The 18854-nt window shown below is 46.2% G+C and overlaps 2 protein-coding genes across 3 annotated transcripts in view; one reads left to right on the top strand and one right to left on the bottom strand.

Moving 5' to 3' along the window:
- PDCD6IP (programmed cell death 6 interacting protein) overlaps positions 1–14972 on the bottom strand; it is a 65538-nt gene extending 50566 nt beyond the window's left edge. The window contains exon 1 of one of the 2 annotated variants that reach the window (XM_023554853.2): positions 14694–14972. In XM_023554853.2, coding sequence (XP_023410621.2) covers positions 14694–14902 — 209 coding nt within the window. In that variant the 5' untranslated portion in view covers positions 14903–14972. The remainder of the gene's footprint in view (positions 1–14693) is intronic. The other variant, XM_003415709.4, reaches the window with a different exon arrangement.
- On the top strand, positions 1344–1889 carry LOC100670541 (large ribosomal subunit protein eL21-like). The gene has a single exon (XM_064277451.1). It carries the CDS (start codon positions 1378–1380, stop codon positions 1858–1860), a length of 483 nt encoding a protein of 160 aa, XP_064133521.1. The 5' UTR covers positions 1344–1377; the 3' UTR covers positions 1861–1889.
- Positions 14973–18854: the final 3882 nt, after the last annotated feature.

Here is an 18854-nt window from a genome sequence, read left to right as displayed (position 1 = left end):
TGAATCTAGAAGCAATGATGGATACCAAAACCAAACCAAACCAAACCCGTTGCCGTTGAGTCAATTCTGACTCATAGCAACCCAACAGGACAGAGTAGAACTGCCACATAGGGTTTCCAAGGAGCGCCTGGTGGATTCCAACTGCTGACCTTTTGGTTAGCAGCTGAAGCTCTTAATCACTATGCCACCAGGGTTTCCACAATGATGGACAGACACTATAAAATACCATTTTGCAACAACAGAAGTAACAACCAAAAAATGTGTGTGTGGTTACACAGGTAGATAGGTATACGTACACGTGTATAGAAAGGCATACACGAGTCCATGTGTGTGCATGCACAGGTGTATTTGTAGGCACATGTATATACATGTTTGTGTGTGTGTTGTGCATATACATATATACTCAAGGACAATGGGTGGCTTCTTTCTACATATAATAAAACACACAGGGGGCAGAGCTAGACATAGCCAAACACCTCACAGGATTGGTTTACTGGGTTAAAAGCTTTGGGGCCATAGTGTTGTGGGACAACTTGGTCAACTGGCGTTAACATAGCTCATAAAGATAACATTCTACACCCTACTTTGGTGCAAGCAGCCATCTAAGACACAAGTATCTGGAACAAAGCAGAACGAAGATAACCAAAGACACAAAAAAGAAACTAATCCACATGACTGACAGCCCATATGAACCACTGCCTCATTGAGCCTAAGATCAGGAGAACTAGATGGTGCCTGACTACCACTTCTGACCATTCTGACCAGGGACATGATAGGAGATTTCAGATAGGAAGAGAGAAAAATGAAGAACAAAACTCAAATTCCTAAAAAAAAGGCCAGACTTAATGGACCAATAGAAACTAGAGGGACCCCTGAGATTACTGCTCTAAGATAACCTTTGAACTTGGAACTGAAGCCACTCCCACAGGTCACCTTTCATCCAAACAATAGATTGGCCTATAAAATAAACAGTATCACCCTTGAGTACTGTGTTCCCTTAAATCATCAATGATCTGAGACCAAACAGTAAACATTTACCCTAGAAGAAATGATGGAGTTAGAAAATAGCCCTCTGATAGCTTTCAGAGTATAATATCTAATTCAGGTAAGACTGATCAATGGATGTTAGAACATGAAATTCTGACAAGGAACAGAATAATTACATAGTCTCCAAGTATCTCCCCACAAAATGCTTACTAATGAGTACAACATACTTATAAACTGTGAGGTTGGGAAACTTGGCAAAGATTATTTTAACTGGCAATAAAAATTAGCTTTACCAGTAATGGGACAAACCAACACCATGCCCCTCCTGATAAGCACTAAAAACAACCCAACCTTTTGGCCAGAACCGCCATCTTGCAGTAATTCGCCAAAATGACGAACACAAAGGCAAAGAGAAGAGGCACCCGCTATATGTTCTCTAGGCCTTTTAGAAAACATGGTGTTGTTCCTTTGGCCACAAACATGCAAATCTACAAGAAGGGTGATATTGTAGACATCAAGGGAACGGGCACTGTTCAAAAAGGAATGCCCCACAAATGTTACCATGGCAAAACTGGGAGAGTCTACAATGTTACCCAGCATGCTGTTGGCATTATTGTGAACAAACAAGTTAAGGGCAAGATTCTTGCTAAGAGAATTAACGTGCGTGTTGAGCACATTAAGCACTCTAAGAGCCGAGATAGCTTCTTGAAACGCGTGAAGGAAAATGATCAGAAAAAGAAGGAAGCCAAAGAGAAAGGTACCTGGGTTCAACTGAAGCGCCAGCCTGCTTCACCCCAAGAGGCACACTTTGTGAGAACCAATGGAAAGGAGCCTGAGCTGCTGGAACCTATTCCCTATGAATTCATGGCCTAACAGGTGTACAATAAAGATGCCTGCAATGCCAAAAAAAAACCCAAAACCATTTCTGTGGCACTCCTGCCCAAAATGTATAAATCATGAGGAAATATCAGACGAACCCTTACTGAGAGACTTTCTACAAAGTAACCACCCTGTACTCTTCAAAAATGTCAAGGTCGTTCGTGAAAGACAAGGAAAACTCAAACTTTTAACAGACTGAACAAGACTAAAGAGATACGACAATTAAATGCAACACAAGATCCTGAACCTGTAACGGCATTACTGGGCGAATCCGGGAAATATAAATGAGTAGATTTCGAGGACAATACTGAATCAATGTTAATTTCCTGATTTTGAAAACTGTACTTTGGTTATGCAGGAGAGTACTCTTCTTGTACTTTTGAAATAAATTGTAAAGCATTAAGTACTCAAAACCCTTTCATGGTTCCCAATTATATTTAAACTTACGTCCAAAAACACTGACAAGGTCTTGCATTATATTCCTCCCCCAACTCTCCAGCCTCATCTCAGAATATTCACTATTATCATTTTAAGTACCAAACTCTATGCTCTCTCCTGACTCAGGGCCTTTCCCTATTTATTTCTCTGTGCCTGGAAACTTCCCATCACCAGTTCCTACTTCTCGTCTAGTCTGATGTGTCCTCGAAGAAGCCTTTCCTCATTTACTTATTCGAATACCTTCTCAGTTATCTAGTGCTGCTATAACAAAAATACCACGAGTGTATGGCTTTAACAAGTTTATTCTCTCACAGTCTAGTAGGCTACAAGTCCAAATTCAGGGCGTCAACTTTAGGGGAAAGCTTTTCCTCTCTGTTGGCTCTGGAGGTAGGTCCTTGTCGCCAATCTTCCCTTGGTCTGGGAGCTTCTCAGTGCAGGGACTCTGGGTCCAAAGGACACGTTATTCTCCTGGCTCTTGTTTCTTGGTGGTATGCGGTCCCCATATCTCTCTACTCCTCTCTTTTATATCTCAACAGAAATTGGCTCAGGACACAAGCCAATCTTGTAGACTGAGTCCTGCCTCATTAATATAACTGCTGCTAATCCCATCTCATCACTGTCATAGAGACAGGATTTACAACACACAGGAAAATCACATCAGGTGACAAAACGGTGGGGAATCACACAATACTGGGAATCATGGACCAGCCAAGTTGACAGATATTTTAGGGGACATAATTCAATTCATGACATTTCACCCTTTGGTCCCCAAAAGTTATGTCCTTGACACATGTAAAACACATTCACCTTATCATAACAAAAGTCTTAAATCAATTCCAAAATCCAAAATCCAAAAATTTCTCTTTATCTGTGAAATACAGAATATACATTATCTGCTTCCAAAGTACAATGGTGGAACAGGTACAAGGTAGACATTTCCATTACAAACAGGAGAAACTGGAGGGGAAGAAGGCATAACAGGCACCAAGGACGTCAGCAGAACACGTTAATTAGCCCTCAAGGCTGGAAAATAATACTCTATTCTCTGAGGTTATTTCCACAATGGTCCTGGCCCTCCAGACTCCAGGTATTGGCCACGCTCTCCAGGTTCTGAGTGGAGGTCCCTCAGCCCTGGGCTTCAGCTCCACCTTCCAGGCCCACTAGAACTGACAACTCTCCTCCCTGGGCTTTAGGCACACCACTCTCCTAGTCCACCTGAGTGGTGACTCCACCCTTAGAAACACCAGAGGCCATGGCTCCACCCTTTGAGACCCCAAGGTCATAGTCACACCCTGGGAGGCTGAGGCAGCTGTTTCCTGTGTTCCTTGTCTCTTCAGCTTCTGCTTCCTTGTTCCTTGGCCTCTCTGCCCTTAGGCCTTATCACCCCCAACTGCCCTGCTGGGGCAAGCATTCCAAAGCTCTGTAGCTCCACTCCACCAGTAAACTTTGGCCGGAAGGCACTCAGCTCTCTTGCTCTGGTGTGGGCAAGCCTAGCTCCACCGGGAAGTGCACTCCTGCACAAAGGCACCCAGCTCTCCTGCTCTGTGGGTTGGCCCACGCTGGTCTCCTGGATCTGCTGCTGCCAGTTCTCTGCTGCTGCTGCTTCTCTCCATCTGTGTCATCTCTAGTGTAACAGCTCTCCTTCCTCACGTCCTTCTGAATCCTCACCAGAACTGTCTTTTACGCCCATAATTCCACCAACAGTCTCTTCAAGGCGATCTAGGCTTTTGCTATATTAGGCACCTTATAACTTCCAGCCTCTATCCATTCACAGTTCCTAAACCACTTCCACATTTCAGGTTACCTGTTAGAGCAGCAGGTACTCTATCGGTACCAAAATCTGTCAAGAAAGCAGCACCAGGAGCAGAGGGCGTCCTTTGGACCTGGGGTCCCTGCGCTGAGAAGCTCCTGGACCAGGGGAAGGTTGATGACAAGGACCTCTGCCCAGAGCCGAGAGAAAGCCTTCCCCTAGAGATGGCACCCTGAATTCAGACTTCTAGCCTCTTAGGCTGTGAGAGAACAAATTTCTCTCTGTTAAAGCCATCCACTGCGGTGCTTCTGTTATAGCAGCACCAGATAACTAAGACACGTACCAAAAGCTTACTATACACCAAGCAGTTCCATGACACAGGAATTCAGGAGTAAACAAAACATTTAAATATTTGTGTCCTCGTGAGACTTACTTTTAGAGGGAAAGACAGACAATAATAAAGACTACAAGTAGATAGTACAGTAATAATAAATGCTACAGAGAAAACTAAAGAGGTGAGAGAGGAAGTGTGTGTATGGGGCAGAAGGCTGCAGTGTTAAATAACATGATCATCTGACTACAAAAAAAATTAAAAGTTCTAAATAGCATGGATAGAGATGGCGTAAAGGGCATGAGGAAGTGAGCACGGAAGACATCTGAGGAAAGAGCATTACCAATCTAGGAAACAGCGAATGCCAAGCTCCTGGGAGAAGAAGAGAGTGTGTGCCTGAGAAGGTACCTGGCATGGCAAGGAGGCCAGGACAGCCCTAAGGTGAGCAAGGAAGAAAACAGCAGGAGATGAAGTCAAAAAAAAATAATAATGCCTAGGGTGCAACTGTAAGAATTTTGGCTTTTACGATAAGAAATGAGGGAAACCCTGGTCGCGTAGTGGTTAAGAGCTACTGCTGCTAGCCAGAAGGTCTGCAGTTTGAATCTACCAGGCGCTCCTTGGAAACTCTATAGGGCAGTTCTACTCTGTCCTATAGGGTCGCTATGAGTTGGAACTGACTCGATGGCAACAGGGTTGGGTTTTTTTTTTTTTTTTATATATAAGAAATGAGAGGGAAAGCCATCAGAGGAGTTGGACAAAAGAGTGCGGTGATCTAATTTATTTTGATAGAATCACTATGGCTGCAGAGTACAAGGACAGAAGTAGAGAGATGAATAACCAGCAGTAATCCAGTCGAGATGATGCTAGCAAGGACCAGGGTTCAACGATGGTGACAGTGATAAAAAGCAATCAATGTGACCCCTCTTTAAGTCTGTTCCCCCGTTTATAATCTCTCAACCCCAGAACTTTTCCTTCATAGAATTTATCAGTTCATATTCATATATGGTATTTATTCATGGGATTATGTTTCAAGCCTTTTCTCCACAGGACTCTAAGCTCCAGGAGGGCAGAGTCTGGATCTGTTTGCTCACTGTTTTGCTGTTAGCAGACCCCTAAAATGGAAGGCGTTCAGTCTGGGCTTGCAGTAACGGCTTAATCTGCTCTGTCTCCGGGGAAGCGAGCAGAGGGGCAAACCAGCAGCTGTTCTCAGAACGGATGTTCTCGTGCAAACTTGTCCTTGAAGGACAGGCAGAGCCATTTTCCTAAGATACCTGTGCAGACCGGCTCCAGGATGCCTGCAGACTCATTGTTAGGAGCCTTGTGGTCACTGTTCCCTTAATTTTCAGGTATAGTTTCCATCAACTCCTCTCCTTCAAAGCATTGAGCATTTTTGCTTCATGCTCCCTGACTGCAGTTGCTCTGTTCCTCAATGAAACTCATTTTTTTCTACTCCTGAGTAAGAATTTTGTTACACAATTAGTATCCCCAAGCAAATGAACCCATAAAATGCAAAGTTTTGAAAAGTAACTTTTTTTTCCTACCTTGAAAAGTAAAACCTAAGATTCCCCGTTTTGAGAATAAACAAGAGCTACCAGAGAATGTATCCATAAAGAGGGGACAGCAAGTGCCAAGGCCCTGAGGTAGCCCTGTGCCCGACAGTGAGCCTGGCACAGCAAGAAGGCCAGTATGGCTGGGAAGCAGGGATTGGCAAACTTTTTCTGAAAAGGACTATTTTAGGCTTTGTTGGTCAAAAGGCAAAATCAAGGCTAGAATGTATGTATTTACATAACGAGAGAGAACTCCTGGCCTGCCCCACCCTTGTTATGGGGCTGGGCTGTCTCAGACGGTGGGCATGCTACAGACACAGAGTCCACTTGCCATCAGCTGGAAACAAAAGGGATCAATTTGAAGGAGAAGTCAGGGTGGGTTGCAGTCACCATGATCACTTTCACTCTGTATCCCAGTGACACCCAGATCTGAGGGCGCCCTGCTCTTCCCTCAACTTGGGCAACTAGCACCGTTGACTGGACGGGAGACAATCTGCTGAGTTGCCAATTCCCAAACTGAGATTACACTATTCGGTGTCATGCCATTGCCAAAAACAAAGTCCCCAGGGGATAGGTGGTGCCAGTGAAAGTCCTGGGCAGCAATGAGGCACAGCCACCGGCCAGGGAAGCTGGCACTGGGAACAAAACAGGTAAATGGGGCAGAGGGGTACACCACAGCTAGGTCTCCAAGGCTCACAGATACAAATGTATGAAGGCCCAAGTTTATTAGCTGTTACCAGGGACAAGAGGGATGGTGAAATAGGCAGTCACTGTTCAGGAGGCACTGAGTATCTGCTTCTGGCGACGGAAAGCTTGGCAACAGACCGGTGAAGGCTGTGTAACATGGTCAGTGCTATCGATGTCACAGAATTATACGTGTGGAAAATGCTGAATCTGCAAATGCTGTTATATCATTTTTTTCAATCTTTTTTTAAATCTTCATGTGCATTTACGTATGTAGAATAAAATTACTGAGCCAAAGCACGGCCTGGCAACCACACACACTCCTTGAGACCAGGTACCCTGTATTACACAGCCTTATCTCCTCTGCAGAAACCCTGGTGGTGCAGTGGTCAAGAGCTCAGCTGCTAACCAAAAGGTCGGCAGTTCGAATCCACCAGCCGCTCCTTGGAAACCCTATGGAGTGGTTCTACTCTGTCCTACAGAGTCAGAATCCACTCGACAGCAACGGGTTTGGTTTTCTGGTTTTTTATCTCCTCTACATTGTCTCCTATAATACGGTTCACGCGGATCCACCATTAGTACTTGATTATTGTACCAAACTGTAGCAACATCCTTAGTGCTAGCATCACCTCAACACCTTCACCCCCAACCCAGCAATGAGAATGTAAGCAACAGTTGTGAAGTAAAGCTGAAAAACAATATTGCTTTCCTGATATATAAACCACTAGGGCTTGGAAAATATTTTAGAAATCATGAGACTAGTTTCACCAACTTCCTTTTACAAATGTAAAAGACTACCATAACGCAATGAATTAGATAATAGTAACAAGACAAAGAGACTGTTCAGAAATTCTGCAGAAATCTATAAAGTGAATCTAAGTCACTCAAAGGTTAAAAAGAAAAACTGAATTACAAATTATTAAAAAATAAATGTCTAGTTGAAATGGCAAATGTTTTGTTATACACATTTCACCACAAAATTTTTTTCTAAATAAATACCAAAACGTGTAGGAGGCAGCCAAAGCAAATTTATAAAAAACTGGAAGTCCTAAATACATTACAGGAAAAAAATCATTTTTGTATTGATGGAAAAATCATTCAATACGAAAAGAAAATAAATGAATAATAAAAACAGAAAACCAAAACACACACACTTGGTTTAAAAAACAAAAAGGAAAAGGTGGCTCCAAACTTTCAGCAAATCTGATCAGGGCAGGAAATCGCACATAACATACACGCACCATTAAAAGTAAGGAAAAAAATTTTAACTACTGATTAGGAGTAGGCTAAAGCATTTTCCAAGAATTTCTGTGTGACAAAGGACGCCACAAACAAAATTAAAAGACATGAATCAGATCGGAAGATACTCACAACACATATAATGAAAAACAGACAAATATTCGGAAAATGTAAACAAGTTCTACAAATCAGTACGAAAAAAACAACTCAATAGAAAATGCACCAAGGAAAGAACAAACCTTTCACAGAAAAACAAACTAATTGGCCAGTAAACCCAAGATGATCAATCTCAGAGAAATCAGGGCAAGGCAAACTAACACGAGGTGCCTATTCTCGCTCATCAGATTAGCAAAATGCAATAATTTAAATTCCTAAGCACTGACACAACTACCACAGCCTCCACCACACTGAGTCACGTACAACTAGATGGTGCCCGGCTGCCACCACCAACCGCTCTGACAGGAATCACAAAAAAGGGTCCCGGACAGAGCTGGAGAAAAATACAAAATACTAACTCACACACACACACAAAAAAAAAAAGACCAGACTTACTGGTCTGACAGAGACTGGAGAAACCTGGGAGTACAGCCTCCAACCCCCTTTTAGCTCAATAATGAAGTCGTTCCTGAGGGTCACCCTTCAGCCAAGGATTAGACAGGCCCATGAAATGAGACTAAAGGGGCACACCAGCTCAGGGGCAGGATGAGAAGGCAGGAGGGGACAGGAAAGCTGGTAATAAGGAACCAAAGGCCAAGAACGGAAGACTGTTGACACGTTGTAGGGTTGGTAACCAATGTCACAAAACAATACATGTGTTGACTGTTTAATGAGAAACTAGTTTGCTCTGCAAACCTTCACCTAAAGTACAATAAAAAATAAGCAGCGAGTGTCAGCAAGGACGTGGAGGAATAAAAACTCACATATGCTTGCTGATGAAAATGTAAACTGATAAACCATTGTGAGGAGCTGAAAATGCAGATACTTTCTTCCAGGTAAACAAAGAGATCTGAATAAACACCCTTCTCTGCTCCCGCCCCATGCCCCACTGAGAATTAAAAAGACAGAAATGCACAAAGAGAGTGAGAAGGACCCGACAGTACATGAGAGATTTCAACAAAGCGTTGTAGGTAGAGAGTGAATGAATAAAACAAGACAGAGGGACTTGAAATCTAACTCCCTAGGGAGGAAAGAGCCAACAAAGCAGAAACCAAATCATGCAAGGAAGGCCAGAAAAGGATCTGAATACAGTTCAGCGTCCGGCTGGAAAGAGCAGGGGCTGATAATCTTCCAGACAAACCTCTGGCCTCCCAAACCCTCTACTCTAAGGGTAGGTTTACCTCCCGGAAGATGTTGGAGGTAACAAGCAAAGCCAAGTGGGGAGGAGGAAAGGTAAGAGATTACAGCAGGAAAAAAAAAAAAAGTTGCCCTGGAGTAGATTCCTATGTATGACAACCCTATGGGTGTCCAAGTAGGACCGTGCTCCAGAGGGTTTTCAAAGACCGACATTTCAGAAGTGGATCACCAGGCCTCTCCTCCAAGATGCCTCTGGCTGGACTTAAACCTCCGACTTTTCAGTCAGCAACTGAGCACGTTAACCATGCCAGGGGCTCCGAGAGGTTTCGGCAGAGTACTAACTGCCTAAGTCATTATCAGCTCTCCCTTACTAACATAACCCTGTACAATTAACTCGACGGCAGTAGTTTTTTTTTTATATATATGGCTACCTGTAATAAAAACTCCATTTCCTTGCACTCCTTTTATGAGGTGTGGTCACATAACTACGTAACAGCTAATAACATGTGAAGGGAGGTGTCGTGGGTCAGGGTCAGTTCTGAGAAACCGTCCTGGAGGCAGAGTCTCTTTCCCCACCCTGCTGTCTAGAACCTGGGTATGGCTGCTATCACGCTCCAGGCTTCACAGAGCAGAATGCAGGGAAGAGTATGAGCCCGGATGAACTTCACGGAACCACCAGGTCAGCCTGGACTGCCTATCTGCTAGCTTTTTATACGAGAATAAAATCTTACATATTTGAGTCACTGATAATGTGGGACCTACCATATGCACCTGAAGCTAACCTAATACAGATGCCATACAGAAAAACAAAGACGATGTGAAAGACTGCATACATGATTGAGATTCCCAAGCTCCATTTCCAATCAAATTTCAGAAAACTAATAACCAGGATTTCCCAGGGCCGAGCACTGGAAGCCTCCTCTCTGAAGAAACATCACAACAGACAGAAGACACAGATGATGATATCTGAACTGTCCCGAAAACCAGCAAGGCTTCCATCGGATCTACCAGTCAACAGGCCCTACCCAGACAGAGCACTTCTGATCAGTTTTCAGTAAGAGTCGTATTATAAAGGACGAGGTACCATACAAGTAACGAGTCTCCTCAACACCATACACATGAACACACATTCCAGGACATTCATCTGCAAGTTAAAAAGAATAACAGAGTGAAAACGGCCATCACTGGATCCATACATGGCGCTGTGTACCAGTATTTACCAGGTTGGCTTCTTTTTTTTTCTTTTTTTAATAATTTTTATTGTGCTTTAAGTGAAAGTTCACAAATCAAGTCAGTCTCTCACACAAAAACCCATATACACCTTGCTACACACTCCCAATTACCCTCTCCCTAATGAGACAGCCTGCTCCCTCCCTCCACTCTCTCTTTTCGTGTCCTTTTCACCAGCTTCTAACCCCTTCCACCCTCTCATCTCCCCTCCAGGCAGGAGATGCCAACACAGTGCCAGCTTCTAGTCTTTAGAAATTAGTTTAAACGCTGTTTCAAATTTTTTATTTAAAATTTGATTAAGTTAAAAATGTAAATTAATGTTACCTAATTATTAAAAAATAAGATATTCTGCCTGATTTGAAAGAACATCTCCCAACTTCTTGGTTTTCACAAGCATATATGCCTCCACTATGGAATTTATCAGGCTATGGAGCATCTATCAGCTTACCCTAACCTCGCTAGAAGAACAAGAAATGAATAAATGCATTATTTGTTGAATGAATATGCTAGGAAAGGGCCATACAGAGGGAACTAATGAAATGGCTGGTTTCAAAGAGTCTATCTCTGCAACAGCCCAAGTACCTACAAACAGTTCTCAACATTTACATCAATAAACGGCTGTAAACAATAATGGCATAAAAAACGTCTTAAAAGTTTACAGCAGAACCCTATCAGGACCTCCATCCACTAATTCTCCCTTACCTGTTATTCTCAAATCCATGCACCAATTGCCTCTGAAGACCCCAAGCCCCTTAAGGGTTGGGGCCAAACCTAATCAAAAGGGCTTTACGATACGGTTCACTATACCACAACCATTAATGCTACCAATGGAAAAGCTTAACTGAATGCTGCTACTCATATCTACATAAAAATGGTTTTGAAGATTTTTAAGTATGTTAATTCTTAAGAGGAAAGTCTAGCAGTGTAGTGGTCAAGTGCTACAGCTGCTAGCCAAGAGGTCGGCAGTTTGAATCCACCAGGTGCTCCTTGGAAACCCTATGGGGCAGTCCGACTCTGTCCTATAGGGTCGCTATGAACCGAAATCAATTCGATAGCAATGGGTTTTAATTCTTAAGAAAGACTAAGTATTTCTGAATTAATTTAAAAAATGCAAACTCAACAGCAATGGGTTCAGTTTTTGGTTTTTTTAAAGTAAGTATCGGAGTCCTGATGACGCAGTGGTTAAGAGCTCAGCTGCTAACCAAAAGGTCACCAGTTCAAATCCACGTGCTGCTCCTTGGAAATCCTATGGGGCAGTTCTACTCTGTCCTACAGGGTCGCTGTAAGTGGGAACTGACTTGATGGCAGAGTATGGCTTTTTTGTGTGTGTACTAACTATCAGAGTAGCAGTCCCTGGGTGGCCCAAACGGTTAAGGGCTGAACTACCAGCCAAAAGGTAGGCAGTTGAAACCCACCCAGGAGCACCTCCAGTGACAGGCCTGGTGCTCTCCTTCCAAAAGGTCACAGGCTTGAAAACCCTATGGAGCAGTTCTACTCTGCACACATGGGGTCACCATAAGCTGGAATCAATTTGGACGGCAATGAATAACAACAACAAAATATCAGGCTAGTGGTCCTTGCAGCTTGACAGTCTTTGAAACTGACACCACAGGGTCCTAATCACTATTCGGAGCAATCTATTCAGTACCCCTTCCTTCGGGTAACCAACCCTTCCCCAGTCCATACTAATCTTACTTGGTTCATGGGGATGGACAAGTTAAACCAGCTGGGTGACCTCAAACAAACAAACAAAAGACCTGTTGCTATCCAGTCAATTCTGACTCATACCAATACTACAAGACAAAGTACAACTGCCTCATAGGGTTTCCAAGGAGCGGCTGATGGATTCGAACTGCTGACCCCGTTCTTAACCACTGAGCCACCGGAGGCTCCTGGGTGACCTAGACACAGCCTATCAAATTAACCCATTTCCCACAAGCCAAGCTAGTCAGAGGCCTCCTATGGCCTCTTCACAACACTAAGGAGAAAAGCACTGCCTAAAGGCCACAGGAGGTGAGCACCCTGCTGCTCAGCTGCTAACTGCAAGGCTGGCAGTTCAAACCCACCCAGCAGCTCCATGGGAGAGAGACCTGGCAATCTGCCTCAGTAAATATTACATCCAAGAAAACTCTGTGGGGCAGTTCTACTCTGTTCCATGAGGTCGCTATGAGTCAAAAACGACTCGATGGCACCTAACAACAATAAGGAGAAAATCAGTCTTCTATAAGATCCCAAGCATTATAACCATTATAATTACACCAGGGTGGCTGGTGGCCATCTCTCCCACTGCACGAACAAAGCTCACCTAAGAAAGAAACCATCATGGATGCAAGATGACCTCAAGCTAAGGAAGCAATTTCCTAGACTTTTCGGTGGCCAAACCTACGGCCATCCAGTTGACTCTCTAGTACAGAGCCGAACTGTCCCATAGGGTTTCTAAGGCTGTTTAAATCTTCAGGAAAGCAGACTGCTACCTTTCTCCCCGGAGCTGCTGGTGGGTTCCAACCACCAACCTTTCAGTTAGCAGCCAAGCCCTTAATTACTGCACCACCAGGGTTCCTTTTCAGTGACCAAAGCTTAAGCTAGTTTAATCTGAGTTTCTGCTACTTGAAACCTAACAAAACATACTGAAACAAGGAAAATACATCACACATAAAAAATGAAAATGTTAACAAAGTAGGTGAAAAAGTTCGAACTATAAAGTGCTACAAAAAGGTCCTGTCACTGCAACTAGGATGTATCACAAAGGGGAACCTTATGAATCACAGCATGAGCTCACTAAGCATTTGTTAAAACGGTAACAAATTTACTCCATTCTGAGCGTTCTTGTCGGTGAACAAACCGACTTGAAGCAACCCACCCTGAACTCTCTATGAGGTCCCTCAAGTTTAATCTCAAATAACTGCAGCTCCTAACTTTTACAACTCCCCGTGTGGTATCTAATAATGAATTGGGAAAGACGGCTCATTTCAAGCGGGCGACGCAGTGAGTTCGCCAACAGACATCAGGTCCGGAATCCCAAGGCCCCCACTTCCCCCCAAGCAACTACTGCGCGGAAATCAATTTTGCCCAAGAAGTCACAGGACTGTGATGCAGAACGGGGGGTGGAGGAACAGAGGCAAAAAAGGTGAACAAAGCTCGCTCCGAGTCAACGTGGCCAGAGGGGGGCTCAGAACGTGGCAGGGGCGCCCCCCGCGGGGGGCGACGGCCTGGGTCGGCTGGGCCGCTCCAGCTCCCCAGAAAAGGACGCGGACACACCTACGCGAACGGCCGGGGCAGGGCGGGGCGCAGCCTGGGCCCTGGACTTGGGGGGGGGGCGGAAGCCTGGGCCCTGGACTGGGGGGGCGGAAGCCTGGGCCCTGGACTGGGGTGGGGGGAGCGGCAGCCTGGGCCCTGGACTGGGGGGGCGGAAGCCTGGGCCCTGGACTGGGCGGGGAGCGGCAGCCTGGGCCCTGGACTGGGCGGGGAGCGGCAGCCTGGGCCCTGGACTGGGGGGACGGCAGCCTGGGTCCTGGACTGGGGGGACGGCAGCCTGGGTCCTGGACCGGGGCGGGCGCGGGCAGCCTGGGCCCCAGACTCGGGGGGCGGCAGCCTGGGCCCTGGACTGGGGGGGGGGAGCGGCAGCCTCGGCCCTGGACTGGGGGGGGGAAGCCCGGGTCCTGGACTTGAGGGGCGCAGCCTGGGTCCTGGACTGGGGGGGGAGCCTGGGTCCTGGACTTGGGGGGGCGCAGCCTGGGCCCTGGACTGTGGAGGAGCGGAAGCCTCGGTCCTGGACTTGGGGGGCGCAGCCTGGGTCCTGGACTGGGGCGGGGGCGGGCAGCCTGGGCCCTGGACTGGGTGGGGGAGCGGCAGCCTGGGCCCTGGGCGGGAGGGGAACGGCCGACGACGACGGGGGGCGGCAGCCTGGGCCCTGGATTGGGGGGGAGCGGCAGCCTGGGCCCTGGACTGGGGGGGCCGGCAGCCTGGGTCCTGGACTGGGAAGGGGCGGAAGCCTGGGTCCTGAACTTGGGGGGCGGGCAGCCTGGGCCCTGGGCGGGAGGGGAACGGCCGACGACGACGGGGGGCGGCAGCCTGGGCCCTGGATTGGGGGGGAGCGGCAGCCTGGGCCCTGGACTGGGGGGGCCGGCAGCCTGGGTCCTGGACTGGGAAGGGGCGGAAGCCTGGGTCCTGAACTTGGGGGGCGGGCAGCCTGGGCCCTGGGCGGGAGGGGAACGGCCGACGACGACGGGGGGGCGGCCGAGGACGACCGGGAGCCGGCCGACGACGACGACGATGACGAGCCGGCCGACGACGCCCACCCCCGGCCCGCGCCCACCTCAGCAGCGGCTCCAGCGAGCCCTCGTGCTTGTCGAGCGGCCGGCCGAGCGCGGCGCGGCGCAGCTTGCTGAGCTCCTCGGCCGCGCGGCAGTACTGGGCCTGCTCCTCGCCGCCGCTCGGGTACGTCTGCTGGATGAACTTCACCAACGGCTTGGCCAGGTCCACCTCCGAGGTCTTCTTCAGCTGCACCGAGATGAACGTCGCCATGGCGAGCGCCTCGGCCGCCGCTCGGCTCAAAGGGACGGCGGGACGGCGGGACGGCGGGACGGCGGGACGGCGACCAGACCCTGGGGGCGCGGGGCACCGGACGGGCGGACCGACGGGCCGACGGACGTGCGCTCCGCTCGGCGCCTCGGCCCCGGCCACTTCCGGGAGCTACTGCGCAGGCGCGCCGGTCGCTCGGCGCGAGCGCCGCCCGCGGTCACGTGAGAGCGACGGCTGTGCGGCCACGTGATCACGCTGGGTCCGCCCCGTGCAGGGAGGCGTGGCTTCCTCCGCGTCAGAAACCGCTCCTTCCCTCCTGGCTGTCTGGGCGGGTGGACCGAGCGCTTTCCCCTGGTGGTGACCATTCCCCCACTCCAACCCCCCACTCCAACCACTTCCCGGCGACGTACTGCTGTCACTGCCACCTGCGAGGAGCTGCAGCCACCTGTCCAGGTCCTCGCAGCCTCGGGGTCCTTGTGATCTATGGTCCCTCGTTCAGCTAATACTGACGGGCTGCTGTGCACATGTACTGAGTGGACCGTGAACCTAGCAGGCAAGATGCCTGCACTTATACAGTTTTACAGCCAGGTAAGGACACATACCCTAAACAGGTGGATGACAGTGTCGGAAGGAAAAATCAGGGGGCTTGGGATGGAGAATGTTAGGGTCGCTTGAAATAATGTGATTTAAACAAGATACAGTAAAACCTGCGAAAGCCGGGCACCCGCGTGAAGTGGAAACCTGTCAGAAAAGTAAAACGCGAATATTTTCCACCAATCCGGAGAGAGAGAAAAGTGGTAAGGCTGCACCCTGTCAATGGCAGAAATCTTGCCAGACCCGGAAACACAAGGCAGCCCTGTTGAGTTCACAGGTTTCACTGTAATTAGAAAAGTCTTCTCTGAGAAAGGGAACTTAAAATGATACCTTAAGTTTGAGAAGACAAGTGACATTAGAAAAGGGAAGTGGAAAAAGGCCGTAGGAGGCAGGCACTTTCCATTGTCAGGGAACTGAAACAAAATATATGGCAAAAGTTTAAAAGCCAAGTAGAGAGTGAAATAAAATAAAGTTGGAGAGGTAAGCAGGCATCGGATAATTCAGGACCTTGTACATCAAGCTAAGAAATTTTTATCGCAAAATAAGCTCCTAATGGCATTTAAGCAATAGTGATATGATACAGCTTATTTTTTTTAAAGGCCGTCCTGTGAATCATCTTCGTATTGCATCTCTTGATGGTATGTAGCATGAAGTATACGATATCATCCACGATGTATTCCAGGCAAAAAAAAAGTAACTTGAGCGTACAAAACCTTTCCATCTAACACACAGTTTATAGGGAATAGAGGAACAAACTAAATGACACCATAGGAAGTAACCAAACAAATCTTCTGGATGGAACGTTCTGCAGGATAAGTGGCCCCATCTCTTCAACAATTCATGGAAAAAATATTGTGCTCTATGAAAAGAAATTTAAAGGACATGACAGTCTGGATTGAATCCTGTTTTGAACAAACCATCTATAATATCATTTTCGGGACAATTGCGAAAATTCGAATATATATGGACTACTGATTAGATAAGATGAAAATGTATTGTGGAAAGGTGGAGATCATTAACTGAAAAAAGTAGGTCACAAAACACTATGTATGTTAATGATACCAGAATGAAAAAGATCTGGAATGATATACCCTAAGGTGTTAATGTTTGTAATCTTTGGTGGAAGAAATGTATTCTTATTTTTTTTTATCTGTATCTATGCCTTTTTATGTTTTTTTCTCTAAATTTTCTAGCATATCTGCTACTTTTGTTGTAATAGAAGTTTATTTTAATTAACATATTTTAGGTTAAAATGGATAAAATACCCCCTGGCTAGTATATAGGGAATGTATTAGAGGAAGACAAGAATGGAAGCAGGGAGGCAAATCATAAGACCATTTCAGAAATCCAGGCAAGAGATCGTGAAAGCTAAACATTAGCAAGAGTGGGCCAAATTAATATATTTTTTGAGTTAAAAACTGAAGAATTTACTGATTAAACTGGATGGGAAGGTGAAGAAAGGGGAGTGATCAATGTTGGCTCCCAGTTTTGGGTCCTAAACATCTAAGTGGTTAGTGGAATCATTTAATGAGATCAAGAAGACTAGGAATAAACAACTTGGGGAGAGGAATGTTCACATCCAAGTACTCAAGTGGAGTTATTAAATTGACAATTTGATATATGAGTGTTTGGTCACCTCCTCGTCACCCAACTGGTGAGGCAGTGATTCTACTCTAGGGTTATAGAGATGGCTGAACACATGACACCTGGCACTGGACAGATGAGGTCTACAGCATTTTATTGAGCACATATACTCAGAGTCCAGGGGACAAGAACACAGCACACCACACGGGTTGCACTCAGGAACAGAGTGAACAAGCAGAGGCTGTGGGAGGCAGGCTTTGTAGTAACAAAGGGGTGGGGTGACCTCTGGTTCCTACTGGAATATGTGATTGGTTTATTTGAATAACTTATTAGCTTATTTGAATAATGCCACAGGCTGATACCCATGATAAGGACGTTGTTTAGCTAGATGGTTTTATCCACTGGAGCACAACGGAGAGGGGAACTGGCAGTCAGGCCAGTCAAGGCCCTCCTGCTTTTTTCCAGATGTCAAGACACACAATATCAGGCCGAAATTTTAGGCCATAAACCACAATAAGAGTAAAGTTTCAAGAAGAGGTGTGGGTTGGAAGTCGGGATACAAATTATTTTTAAGCCCCAGGGACTATAAAGAAGCACAAAGAAATAGAAATGGGTCAGAGCTATTTGAAGGTACAGTATCAGATTAGGGTTTGGTTTGGTTTGGTTTTTTTAAACCAGAAAATACTAGGTTATATTGTAGGTTGACAGGACTGAATCATTGGGGAGAGAATGAAGATTCAGGAGAGATGAAGATAACCAACGGAGCAAAGTTTGTGAAAAGGGGAGAGAAATGGGTAACCAGGGTAACACGGATTCACCTTCAGGAAGGTGAGGGGCACGATGTCTGTTGAGACAGATGGAGAGAAAAAGGAAATAAACATGTTGAAAACCAAAACCAAACCCGTTGCCATTGAGTCAATTCCGACTCACAGGGACCCTGTAGGACAGAGTAGAACTGTGTCCCCGCTAGGGTTTCCAAGGAGCGGCTGGTGGATTCAAACTGCTGACCTTTTGGTTAGCAGCCATAGCACTTAACCACTTCACCACCATGTTTTCCAAAACGAACATAAATGTGGTTAATTTTGTCACATTGACCAAGGGAGGATTATTAAGATGCTCCTGTCTGATGAAACTTGGAATAAAATCCAAACTCCTTACCCTAGCATGAGATAGCTCTGCCTGTTTCTTCAACTTCATATTTTGCCGCTTGTTCCTAATTTGTTACTGTGCGGTCACATTGGTCTTTTGTCAGTTGCTCAAACTCACTAAGATTTTTTATTCCTTATCAACTTAAAGTGCTTTTCCACCTTTTCTTCTCCCCATTTCACTATCTGATGCAGTTTGATCTCTAGCTACAAGCAATGTAGCTAGTAGATTGTTAATCTCTAGCTCAGCCCATTGTATATTTCCCTCAAAAAACTCGACCTTGCAAGTATTTTATTGTCTGTTGACTTGATTTCGCCTGACTTCTCCGCTGGAATGTAAGCTCTGTGACAGCAAAAATTGTGTTGTTTTCTATACCATGATATGTCCTGAGCCCTAGTGGTGCAGTGATTAAGTCTTCGGCTGCTAATCAAAAGGTCAGCAGTTCCAATCCACCAACTGCTCCTTGGAAACCCTGTGGGGTAGTTCTACTCTCTCCTATAGGGCTACTATGAGTTGGAATTGACTTGACAGCAACGGGTTTGGTTTTGGGGTTTTTATACATCCAGCACTTGGCACATAGTAGGCACTCAGTAAATATTTTTGAATGAGTTTCACCGATGGTAAAAATAAC

This window comes from Loxodonta africana, chromosome 27, assembly GCF_030014295.1.
Source record: "Loxodonta africana isolate mLoxAfr1 chromosome 27, mLoxAfr1.hap2, whole genome shotgun sequence".
In the NCBI taxonomy this organism is placed as follows: domain Eukaryota; kingdom Metazoa; phylum Chordata; class Mammalia; order Proboscidea; family Elephantidae; genus Loxodonta; species Loxodonta africana.
The sequence above is the reverse complement of the archived record's forward strand: the minus strand, read 5'-3'. Positions and strand labels throughout refer to the sequence as shown.